This window comes from Carcharodon carcharias, chromosome 23 (assembly GCF_017639515.1).
Source record: "Carcharodon carcharias isolate sCarCar2 chromosome 23, sCarCar2.pri, whole genome shotgun sequence".
NCBI lineage: Eukaryota > Metazoa > Chordata > Chondrichthyes > Lamniformes > Lamnidae > Carcharodon > Carcharodon carcharias.
Window position 1 is genome coordinate 33,332,784 of NC_054489.1, and position 13,357 is coordinate 33,346,140.

At 40.6% G+C, this 13,357-nt stretch overlaps 1 protein-coding gene and 1 long non-coding RNA gene across 4 annotated transcripts in view; one reads left to right on the plus strand and one right to left on the minus strand.

Annotated features, from left to right (window-relative positions):
- LOC121294056 (phosphoethanolamine/phosphocholine phosphatase-like) overlaps positions 1–7,115 on the plus strand; it is a 44,269-nt gene extending 37,154 nt beyond the window's left edge. For both annotated transcript variants that reach the window (XM_041217595.1, XM_041217596.1), the window contains exon 2: positions 256–7,115. In XM_041217595.1, coding sequence (XP_041073529.1) covers positions 296–1,027 — 732 coding nt within the window. In that variant the 5' untranslated portion in view covers positions 256–295 and the 3' untranslated portion in view covers positions 1,028–7,115. The remainder of the gene's footprint in view (positions 1–255) is intronic.
- Positions 1–13,357, minus strand: part of LOC121294059 — a 71,142-nt gene that overhangs the window by 51,294 nt on the left and 6,491 nt on the right. Inside the window, exon 3 of one of the 2 annotated variants that reach the window (XR_005946685.1) lies at positions 12,498–12,594. The exons of the other annotated variant lie outside the window; for it this stretch is intronic. This is a non-coding gene — a long non-coding RNA (uncharacterized LOC121294059). The remainder of the gene's footprint in view (positions 1–12,497; positions 12,595–13,357) is intronic. 2 annotated transcript variants of the gene reach the window in all.

Consider the following 13,357-nt stretch of genomic DNA (forward strand, 5'->3'; position numbering starts at 1 on the left):
AGTTTGTTTCCAATAAACAATACCAAAGTGTACTAAACATAAATTATTGACTGGAAATAAGTTTGGAACATCTGAAGTAGGCAAATGGCACAATATGAATGCAAGGCCTTGCTTTAATTCTTTGCAGACTCAAATTCGTAATTAGGGCCATTAAGTGGATATTGTGACCTAACACCATCGAGACAACTTGTAATAATAACTTTTTAATATTCTCTCACATTTTTAATGCATATATATTTTTTGTTTGTTTTGCAGAAGCATTTTACTTGTGTGCTGGTAACTCTACATTGTAATAATGAACAAGTTTCTCATTGTATTTGATTTTGATGAAACCGTCATTCAACACAACTCTGATCATGTCATCCTCAAATGTAATCCTGACCAAAGTCTTCCAGAAGATTTGCTGCAACCCCCTGAGGACAGATACTGGAATGAATATATAAACAAGGTATTCCAGTACCTGTGTGAAAAGGGTGTCAAGGAAGAAAACATGAGGAAGGTTCTAGCAGAAACCCCGCTTACTAAAGAGATGTTAACCCTGTTTCAGTTTCTTAGAGAGTCCTCAGATTTATTTGAATGCATTATTATCTCCGATGCCAACACCTTTTTTATCAATAGCGTTCTTCAAGCAAATGACCTATCCACTGTATTCCAGAAAATATACACAAATCCTGCAAGTACTGACAGCAAAAATGTCTTTGTGGTAAACCCTTACCATTCCCACATGTGTCAGCAGTGCCCCATCAATATGTGTAAAAGACAGATCCTGCACGATCACCTGGTAGAACGTGCTGAAGACGAAGTCGAATTTGAGAAGATCTTCTATGTTGGAGATGGCACCAATGATTTCTGCCCTTCCGAAGTCTTGACGGCAACAGATGTCATCTTTCCGAGGAAGAATTATCCTTTGCATCACTTGATTTCTGAGATCAAAATGACAGAACCCTCAGCATTTCAAGCTCAAGTGGTTCCCTGGGAGTCTGCTGAAGATATATTGCTCTTCCTCCAAGATTGCACAGGGAAATAATGTCACTCTCAGATCCCCAAAAGAGCTTGAAGAAGAATTTCTATCTTCTAGTAGCAATTTAAAAGTTTTTTGGGGAAGCAACAGAGTAAATCTGATAGTAAAGATGCATGGTTTTAAAGCTTACTGAATTATAATACTAGCTCAGGGCCTAACATTTATTTTCCTCACCCGATATTCTATTTATGGATTTCCTTTTCTTGTTTTACATAGAAAATCAGCTCCTGGTAATCTATTAATTTAGTTGCGGAGAGAGGTTGTGTCAGCACACGGTGGTAGGAATACTTGTGTTAAGGATATGTCATTGTAATTTCAGTACTGAAGATGCTTTTCAGTAATTTGAACTACTTTAAAAAAAAACACAATCCAGAGCATGTTATGTATGCTCCAGTAATATGGTATTGACCAAGCTTTAATCCTTATGCAGCTACCCACCACATATCAATATACTTCAAAGATATAGCCATCCCATATCAGTGTTTGGTGAATAGTATAACTTTTTCACAGTCAGGAATGGTATAGAGGATGCAATCTTTAAATTTCTGCAGGGTAAAATATAAAACATTATTCTTCTTTTTCTACTTCTATAATTCATTGAACCAAACATAATTTACAGAAGGAGGAAATTAAAATACACAAACTATCTGAAATACACAAAATAGGTGTTTTGACACTCGGAAATGTCAGTGAGATGAAAGAGTGAATGTAGTGACTCTTCAGGGATTATTGTTGTATAATTCAAAAATGTTATGCTTTCACTGATCTCCTGTTTGAGCAGGAACATTCATAGAATCAGATATTTTTGGCACAGAGGAAGCCATTCAGCCCTGTGCTGGCTGATAAGAGCTATCCAGCCGTATGCCGTGTTCTAGCTCTTAGTCCGTAACCCTGTAGGTCATGGGACTTCAAGTGCATATCCAATACTTTTTAGATGTGATGAGGGCTTCTGCCTCTACCATCTTTTCAGGCAGTAATTTCCAGACCCCCACCACCATCTAGGTGAAAGAAAAACTCCCCAAATGCTCCTCCAATTCTTCTGTCAATTACTTTAAATCTATTTCTTCTGGTTATTGACCACTCTGCTAAGGGAAATGAGTATTTCCTATCCACGCTTTCTAGGCCCCTCCTAGTTTTATCCATCTCATTTAAATCTCCCCTCAGCTGCCTCTATTCAGAAGAAAATAACCCTAGCCTGTCCAATCCTATACAACCATGGAAATATCCTCATAAATCTCTACGTACCCTCTCTATAGTGCAATGATAAGGCGGTGACCAGAAATGTATGCAGTGCTCTAGCTATGGCCTAATTAGTGTTTTATACAGTTCTAGAATGACCTCCTTGCTGTTATATTCCACACCTCTGCTAATAAAGGAAAGTATCCCATATGCTTTCTTAGCCACCTTATCTACCTGTCCTGCTACCTTCATCTGTGGACTTACATTCAAGGTCCCTCTATTTCTCTACATGTCTCAGTATCTTACCCATTGTATACACATTGCATACACCCTTGCCTTGTTTGCCTTCCCAAAATGCATTACCTCACACTTGAACTTCATTTGCTATTTTTTCACCCAGCTACACAGTCCAATGATATCTTCCTGCAGTCTACAGCTTTCTCCCTCACCATCAACCACACAGCCAACTTTTGTATCATCTGCAAACTTCCTATTCACACACCCTACATTTAAATCTAAAATGAATGAAAAACAAGGAACCTAGTACTAAGCCCTGTGGAACCCCATTGGAAACAGTCTCCCAGTCACAAATTTTTTTTTTAGCTACTTTAGATCTAGTTTAGCTTCAATAAGTGTTAATCTAAACAAGTATTGGACTGGACATGCCATTTGATTATATTACATCACAACTAAATAGGTAATGTCAGAAAATTTTCAAATTATTTGTCATTGGTACAGCAAACAAATTACTGACATGCTTTACAAAAAACAAACAGTATCTTCATAGAACTTAGCATTCAATCGAAAATTATTAGATAATTCTGCTGATTTAAAATAAATTAACTGATAAATACTGCAAGACCTTTCTGAAAAATGCCTAAAGTCAGAGAACTTAACACCAGAAAATTGCATTGTAAAGGAGATATTGCTCCTGAATTATTTAAAGAACATGAGCTGCACTGTGCTGCTGATGCCAGTATGTAATGTATACTATTGATACTAGACTTGCACTTGAAGTATGATGACATCTAGAATTTTACTAAACAATCCCATGCTAATTTACAAAATAAAACTATTAGACAAAGTTCAGAATTTAAAATAGTTTTGCTCTTTAACTTTACTTGTAATACGTGTAAGGCTTACAGGATTGATTATATTTTTTATTTAATTGAAATAGTTATTTCTCCAGATATGCAATAGTGCCAGTAGTAGAGCATTAGACTGTCAGACAGAAGGTGTACACTGCAGTATCAAAATGCGTTGATGTAGCAAGAATAAAATTAAGTTAGATGGAAATAGAAATAGTTGCCAGGGTTGGCCCTACCTTTTCAGGCAGTCGGTCCTAAATTCTTGAAATACATTATACTGTTCATCTGGTACTCCATGCTACTTACTAAGCGATGCAGTGCAAAGTCGGCAATAGCATACTGGTACCCATTTTATCCTCTGCCCAATTTTCTTTTCCACACCAAGAAGAGGATTGGGTGAGGGTAAATTGATAACATTTCAGGATTTGACTGTTTCACTTAAAAAAGACAACATATATAGTTAAGGTGCTAATCTTTTTGCTGTGGATCAAACCATAGTGGAGTGGAAAACTATGTTTGGGTCAGTGAGGATGAACCTGTATGCATCCTTTTCACTTCTAAGAGACAGATGCATCCAAATTCAGCCAAGCACAACAATTTTCAATTCGAGCCCAAACTAACCTAATTCAGATCTCTCTGGATTCTAACTTATTGGGGTCCATATTTCATTCCTTTATAGTTTAACACCTTTTAAAATATGAACATGTATCATCTTTTCAAAAATCCATCAGCTCACAGGACTGAACTTTAGAGAAACAAGGAAATGATTAAATCAGTTTTGTCATACTAAAAACACAGTTCCTGTGAGCGTTGAAATCTTTTTTTGAGCATTTTCTTTGTTCTAGCTAAGGCCTGCATGGTCATCTGAGGGTAGAATGGAGGGTGACCCCAATGTACGTAGAATATGCTCTGTGATAGTTACCTTGAATGTAAAACTAGAGTGTTTCATTCCCCTACAGCTCAGGGAGCAGCATAAATAATTCGGCTCCATCTACTTGAAACATTTATTTCTTGATTAAACTATGTTGATTTATTGACTGTTTTGTCAGGTTTATTTATTGACCATGACTGTGAAACAACTTTCTTTTAGATATTAGAATTTTTTTTAAATAGAAATGCAGGAAATGATTCTTTTGTAAAAATATAGAACCTGAATTTTCTGTGGCTCAAGGGAGCAAACTGCACCGGTACAAGTTTTACCTCACCCAGTAACGGAGAGGAGGATATTGGGTTTTTGTTCCTGCTGCAGAATTTATTTCCTCACTCCTCTTACCTTCCCAAACTTCTTGGATTTCCTTTAGCACCACCTCAAGTAAATGAGTGCTAAAGTATGACACAGCTCTCAATGTTTGCCACCATTCTTGTCCTTGGGCCGACCAAGAGGAAATATAGGCCAATATATATTAAAATGCAAAATAGTGCTGCACTAAATTGTTTACACTAGTGAGACATAGTGGGCTGAAGGCATGGCTACCAATGATGGGGGTGGGGTGAAGGAGGAGAATGTGCAAGGGCCAACAATTATTTTCCCCCATTTTGAATTCGGAATATTTAGTCCAACAATTTTGAAGTTCTATATATCTAAACCACCCAATCAGATGACTATATATTGCCACACTTGCTGCCATGGTATTACTACAGGGTATAGGATTGTACCATTTTGTTAAATTACTTTCAGGGAATCCCTGATGATCTGTTGTCTGCATGGAAAGGAGCCCAAGACCTCTGAATGGTTGAAACCCTTGCTTTAAAAGTTCCTGAAACGGAGTTCAGGTGCAAAATTGCTAGAGATTTCTTATTTAATTATGACAGGGAGCTAATGTCTGGTTACCTTGGAGGGCCAGTGTAGGTGAGGACCATTTCCCTTACATCGGCCAGATACTTGCTCCAGCACAACTGGTTCCTTGAAACTTGGAATGCAGTGAAATGGGGCAATGTACCTTGCATGTGCTTGGACAGACAAATATCCAACACACCATATATATGCATAATTGTGGTCTATGTATTTATTAGAGGAAGCCAGGATACTTCAGTCTGCTTTACCCATCAATGCACAGTCACAGTTTGAGGGGCTTGTTGTCCATCTTGCACTAGTAAGAAAAGAGATTAAATTTAAATGCTCTTTGTTATGCCATGACATACATTTTGTTTCTGGGAAGCTGTGCCAATTTTAACACCTATTTGGTGAGTCCCAATAGAGGCAGAGCAACCGAACCAAAATGCAACTTGGCTTATATCTAGGATTTTTTTCACTTCCGTTATGCAGCTATGAGTGTCAATTTAGCGCATAACTCCTAGTGCAATAGTATAAAAAGTTTTAATATTTTCTATTTGTAAAATAAACTGACCTTGTGGGAACCAAAAGCCAGCTACCTGGTTTAATAGTTTTGAATTTGTAACAGGGTTTAGCTCCCACACAGTTGGAACTATCCTGATATCATCTGCTTTTTGATGGTTATTAATTTATAGATGTTTGCCTTGTGTATGTATTATTGCAAAGTTGAAGACATAAATACATGTTTAACTGTATGACCCTCAACTGGACACAGTAAAAGTGAACAGTAGCTTGTATTAATTATAATCTTACCATTTAACTTGCCTCAAAAACGGAGTAAAAAATAGACATATTATACATAATATTAGTTGATTTTTAATGTGTAGTCCTAGGCACACTGAAGTTCACAAGTTAGATATAAATTTCCCTTGTAACTTTTTTTTTAACTTGTTTGCTATTTGGTCTGTTTTCACTTAAAGGCAAAGCTCACATAGGCCTCAGCTGAAGTAACTAGTTTGTGTAAAATTGCTGTTCGGTTTGTATTGTTGGCTTGCGATCAACTTGGCCTTAAAACTGTTGATCAGTTAAGCTCTGTTGCAATTTATTGTGAATGTAACTTGAGTCAAGGTCATTGAAAATTTTAAACTAAACCGCAATTGATTTAAAAAATATAAATTTTCTAAAATGAAATCAATTTGAAATAATGCACAGTTTTTACAGCCAATCTATAAATGAAGGAAAACATTTTATTTAATCTATTTTTGTGTTATTTTTATCTTCACGTACCTTTGCGCATGGCTAGGTTTACAAATAGCAATGAGATAAGTGATCAAATATCCAGTGACCTCTGAGTGAAGTGCATTGGGTAAGTGCCAGAAGAGGACAAGATTGGGCTTGCTCGTTCTCACTGTCAAAGATTGAATGTGACTATGACAATTTGGACAAAGAAATGGAAGGTGACTGGTGACCATGGAACCATATCCCAGTAAGATCCCCTTCAGAAGAGGATGAAAAAATTTGTGACGAAAAAGATTGGCGAGAAAGTGCAACGCAAAACATTTCTGATATCGTGCTTTCAAATTGTAAATTACTCCAGACAGTGTACTTTATTCTTAAGGGTCTAATACACAATGCTTTAAATTTTAAACACTGGGATGTTCCAGGGGCACTTTAACCATTAGGGGTAATAAAGTATTGAATAAGGCTGGAATGAAATCATTCTGCAGTTTGAGCAATAAATTAATTCTATCACTGTATTTAAGTGTAGCTTTTTGTGGACTCTTTGCTTAGGATGATGTAGCACACATTGTTAAAATTATTACAGGGAAAACACAATGTACGTTAAAGGATAATCTAGTAAATTGAGATGCTGATGTATGAATATTATCTATGTGTAAAGAGACTGAAGAATGAATTCATATGTTATCAAGATTTTTAATGCTAATGCTAAAAAGGAACTTGTTCTATTGAAATCTCAAGTGACTTGATGTTTAGGAATTATGTTAATTAGGATCTGTATTTAACAGATGTCAATAAAACTACTTAAAAAATGGACCTGGCAGTTATTGTTTTATGTAAAACTTTTCTCTTGCTTCTCTTGCCTTCTTGTCCTTCTCTCTGCTTGTCATCTTACATACAACATGGCCTGTAATCACTCCTATGCACAGCAATAGTCAGATTAAATGGATTCTTCAGTAATAAATGTGAGGAAGAGGACCTCAGAAGTGCTTTAAATTTTTCATTTCAATCTGATTCGAGAAAACACTCAGCTTTCTAGATTTAATTTTGATTGAAAGCAGGTTCGTTGTGCAAGCCTTATGAACAGATTGCTTATTGTTTACTGTACCTCTAAATCTGGTGCAGTGCTACCATGCAATGATGGCATCATTGACCTAGTTTCTTTTTAGCTCACAGCTCTAAATGCATTTTCCTTCCAAGAACTAATTCTAGTCTTTCAGTATCCAAAGAAAAGAAATATTGGGTGGAATTTTCCATTCTGGAGATTAAATCCGCTGGCAGATGGGAAAGTTGGGCGGTGGGGCAGATGAACACATGCGATCTACCGCTTATACGCGAACTTCCATTTTTCAGCTCATTAATTATGCATCAGTGAGGACCTTGGCAAATCTCAGGGCTGGGTGGGAAGGAAGTTTCTGTCCTGCACTTACCTCATGGGGTCAAAGATCCTGGCGCCATTTTTAAAGGGCACCTGGACAGCCATTCACTCACTGCAGGCCAGGATCTCTGCACTACTCCTCGAGAGTCCTTGCAGCTGTAGCTCACTCTGGTGAAGATGGAAGATTGAGCAACCACATCCTGGGACATGCAAGGGCACTTCCGGCATTACCTTGCGCTCATCTCTAAGAGCGCTACCAGCAAAACACTCATGGTCAGGCCAATGCAGTGGTCCATGTTTGCCAACCTCTTGACCTTACAGAGGCCTCACTGTCTCTTGCTGCTCAGGTCCTAGCTCCTCATGGCCCTATGTCAACTGGCGATGGGCCCTCCTCCTCATCTGAATGAGAGCTATTACCAAGACAGGGTTGCCTGCAGCCTATATCATTGATGCTTCAATGGATGTATGATTGAATTGACACATTAAGTGAACATGTCCTTTAAAGATTCCCCTCCATCTCAAAGATAGCAGGCAAGTGCTATTCACCTGGCCTCCATCTAGGCATAGCATTCCCTTCCCACCCCTTCTAGGTAAAGGACATCCTGGAGGACCAGAGATGGGTGTTCTTTCCGTTCCTACATGAATGCATATGGAAACATTGCTCTTTGACCAGGGTGATGAGAGCCATGTGCAAGAAACCTCATGTGGACACTTTTTCATTTGTCTCCATTACCCTTGAAACTCTCATAGAGAGAGAGTCCATTGCCTTGGCAGCATAGAAAGACTAACCACATGATTCCTTGTCAGCCATGGTCATTCATCCGGAAGGTTGGAGGTTTGGAGTCACAAGCGGGCTGTCCTCCACCAGCCATGCCCCTTGGAGGAATTCCACCTCCCTCCCTCCCTTCATCACTTTCCTTTGGCTGCAGCCGATGGCAAATGACACAGAATGAGAGGCAGCTCCACACCTTGTTGGGATTTTGATCTTAAGAAGCCCATGAGTTGAGAACAAACCTGCTGCAATGCGGCCTTCACCATAGAAAGGAGAACACCATCAGCATCTTTGACATCCAGTTGCATCATAATTATTAGGGTGACCCTTTAGTCGGCTCCTTGTGCTGACCTTGAACTCCACCCACCCAAAAACACTTTCCTCCCACTTCGAGGGATTTCGCTGACTAGCTGCATGGTCAAGGTCAGTTTGGAAAAATGGTGCACGTCATCCTTCAAACTCACTCCACCACTGTCTACCTTCCCCCATCACCCACCAACATCCCCCCATCACCATAGACTCACCGAATATCACCATTCCTCTCCCCTCTGTCAATCTTGAACCTCCCTCCATTCCCCCTCCAAGTGCTTTTCTTCCCCTCAGTGCTGACACCCGTTACCGTCACCATACCCACCCTGACCCTGCTCCCTCCTGTTATCCAAGCCACCTATCTTGTTCCCCTTTGTGACCCACCCAATGAGAGAATCCAACCATCGCCCCTTGACGTTCAATGGCATTACCATCACTGAATCCCCACTATCAACATCCTGGGGGTTACCATTGACCAGAAACTGAACTGGACTAGCCACATAAATACTGTGGCTACAAAAGCAGATCAGAGACTAGGAATCCTGCGATGAGTAACTCACCTCCTGACTCCCCAAAGCCTGTCCACCATCTACAAGGCACAAGTCAGAAGTGTGATGGAATACTCCCCACTTGCCTGGATGAGTGCAGTTCCCACAACACTCAAGAAGCTTGACACCATCCAGGACAAAGCAGCCCATTTGATTGGCACCACATCCACAAACATCCACTCCCTTCACCACCAACGCACAGTAGCAGCAGCGTGTACCATCTACAAGGTGCAGGAATTCACCAAGGCTCCTTAGACAGCACCTACCACTACCATTTAGAAGGATAAGGGCATCAGATAGATAGGAGCACCACCACCTGGAAGTTCCCCTCCAAGTCACTTACCATCCTGACTTGGAAATATATCACTGGTCCTTCACTGTCACTGGGTCAACATTCTGGAACTTCCTTCCTAACTGCACTGTGGGTGTACCTACACCACTTGGACTTCAATGGCTCAGGAAGCACCTTCTCAAGGGCAAGTCAGGATGGGCAATAAATGCTGGCCTAGCCACCACATCCCCTGAGTTTAAAAAAGACACCTTCACCTACCAGAATTTCACTCTCACCCTACTGTATCCCACTTCCCCCTCTGACTATGACTGTTCCCTCCTATCCCTTGTGCCCTGGGGTCTCCCCCCAGAACCTCACTGTCAACACCACCAGTCCCTCCCTCTAAGACACTACCCCCCCGCACTTCCCTGGGCACTTTCACCACCCTTCCCCCATAAGCCCATCTCCCCTGTCCAGCCTTTGCTCCACCATTCCACCCTGCACCACCACCACCTCCCCACCCACCAACTTTCAGCCTTCGTCTGCCTCCCTTGTCCAGCCTTGGTGCGGCATTTGCTAACGCCACTGGAGTGAAGTTATGCGAGGTCCCCAAGAAGGAGAAAGCAACATCTACGGACCTCAAAGCCATGGAAGAAGTCAAGCTCACCAGGTGAACACCACTTATATACCACTGTAAAACTGAACATTCAATATTCTCACTGGCAGGGAAATCAATTTGGAGGGCAAACTTATTTCCAGTGAGGTGGTCTTTTAATGAGCATGCAAGAGATGCTATTTCATGCTAATGCATGCAATCGGCGTTCCCAACATTGTTTGTCAGGAAGCTCAACCCACTTTTAGCCTGCCTTGAAAGTCAGGAGAACAAAATTCCAACAGCTTATCCCACCGTCAGGAATCAGATTTTTTGCTTCGTGTTAAATTAAGTGCCCCTGCACACCATCATTCCCACTGCTGGCAGGAGTGGAAAATTCTGCCCATTGCTGGGGTTTGAAAGAGGGGTTCTTCTTACAATTAGAATTCATTATTCCTTTTTAAAGTAAACTGGACATTTCAGCACCTTAGACCATTGAATGCTGATCTGCACCCTAACTGCACCCTCACTTTGCACCACATGTTCAAGACTGTGATTGATAGATTTCTACATATTAAAAATATCAAGGGATATGGGGATAGTGCCGAAAAATGACATTGAAGTAGAAGATCAGCCATGATTTCATTGAATGGTGGAGTGGGCTCCAAATGCTGAATGACCTACTCCTACTTGAATCCTTTTGGCTTACACTCATGTTCAATTTTGCAGCTGAATAAACACCCTTCTGGCCTTTGCCTATTTTCTTCTGTTTTTTTTTCCCTCTGTTCACCCCTTAATCTCTCCTCTTTTGAATGTTGTTACTCCTCCAGTGCATCCTTCTACTAACAGATGGCGTGCCATTTCCCCTCAGGATAGTACACTCAAACTACCAATCACCCAGGCTTCCATGCATTGTCCAATGACTACAGGCTTTTTACTGTAAAATCAAAAGCAAATGCTACGATTGATATATAAGAAACTTCACTGGGGTCACAAAACAGTGGTAGTGAATTAGCCACTCTGATACTTCACTTTTTTTTCCCTTCCAATAGTTGACTTTTACCCCAATTATAAATTGACAAAATTCTCTTCAGGCAATGCCAGTAAAACCAAATGTAAGAACTTCCAAAAACCAGGATTAGGAATATGTATGATTTTCACCTCTCTAGCTAAACAATGCTGAGGCTATTTACATATTCCTGGCTGAGATTGTTTTGCAGATTGCAACTCATACTATAATTTCCTCTATTACAAGTTACAACTAGTCTGGAGGGGTTGGTGGGGTGGGGGGTCAACAATTTTTTCCGTGTTGTAATAGCTACAATAGCAAATCAGATTTAGATAGGATTTTTAAAATTTATTTAGTTGATGTTAAATGTCACAGAGATGTCAGGACAAAATATATGTCACATATTAGAAGATGTAGCAAAGACCCTGAGAAAAGAGATGAATTTTAAGGAGGGTCTTAAAACATTAGGGGGAGATGCCAAAGCGGACAGGTTTAGGGATGGAATTCCAGCAAGGGTAGTAGGCAGCTGAAAGCACAACTGGTGGTACTGGGGGAAGGCGAATGCAATAGAAACTGAAGTCAAAGGAGCAGGGAGTTTGGGATGGGGTGGGATGTGGTGTAGGGCTAGAGGAAATTGCAGGGATAGCAAATGGTGAGGCCATTGAAGAATGAGGGATTTTAATCCTGTAGGATAGAGCTGTCAGACTGAGCTGGTGGCAGACGGTGAGGTACTGGCAGAAAGAAAACTATCCTCAACTATCTACTTGTCACAGATGCATCTGTCCATAACAGTTTTGGTCGGAGTGATCACCCCACAGTCCTTGCGGAGATGAAATCCCATGAGGATGCCCCCCATAATGTTGCGTGGCACTACCATCATACTAAATGGGACAGATTAAGAATAGATCTCAAAATTAGACATCCATGAGATGCAGTGGGCCAACAGCAACAGTAAAATTGTATTCTGTCATAACTTCATGGTTCTGCATATCTCTCACTCAACCGTTACCATGAAGCAATGCCACCGACTATTGTTCAATTGGGAATGTAGCAAAATACGCCAGAAGCAGCAATAGGCATACTTGAAAGTGTGAACCTGATGAAGCTACAAGACGGAACTGCCAAACAGCAGAAGTGGCATGCTTAGAAAGAGCTAAGTGATCCCACAACCACATCGTATCAAAGCTCTGTGGTCCTGCCAAATCCAGTCATAAATGATGGTTTACAATTAAATAATTAACTGGAGAAGGAGGCTCCATGAACGTCCAAATCCAATGATGGTAAGGCAAAAAACAAGGCTGAAACTTTCACAACTACCTTCAGCTGGAAGTGTCAAGTAGATGATCCTTCGCAGCCTCTTCCTGAGATCCCCACCATCTTAGATATCAATCTTCAGCCAATTCGATTCAATTCACTGCACATGATAGCAAAAAAAATGAGAGTGCTCTGCACGTAACAAAGGCTAAAGACACTACAACATCCCAAACATACTGCTGAACATTTGTGTGCCAAAACTAGATATGTCCCTAGCCAAGCTCTTCCAGTACAGCTACAACATTTACATCGACCCGACAAAGTGGAAAATTGCCCAGGTGTGTCCTTTTCATAAAAAGCAGGGCAAATCTAATCCAGCCACTTACTTTCCCATCAGCCTACTCTCAATTATCAGTAAAGTGTCTTCATTAATGCGACCAAGCAAGTTACTTGCCAATATCACTAATGGCTCAGTTTAGGTTCTACCAGGGCCACTCCAGACCTCATTAAAGCCTTGGTCCAAATATGAACAAAAGATCTAAAGTCCAGTGGTGAGAGGAGAGTGACATCCCTTGGCATCAAGGTAGTATTTGACAAAGTACTGCATCACCGACTCCTGGTAAAATTGAAGTCAATGGGCATCAGAGGAAAAACTTAACCCATTAGCTAGAATTGTAGCCGCACAAAGCAGGATGATTGTGGTTGTTGGAATCAATTAACTTAGGTCCAGAACATCACTGCAGGAGTTCCTCAGGGTAGTGTCCTAGGCCCAACCAACTTCAGCTGCTTCATCAATGACCTTGCCACTATCAAAACATCAGAAGCGGTGATGATTGCATAACGTACAGTTCCATTCAAAATTACTCAGATAATGAAGTAATCCAGGCCCAAATTCAGCCAAAGCTAGACAATACTGGGGTTTG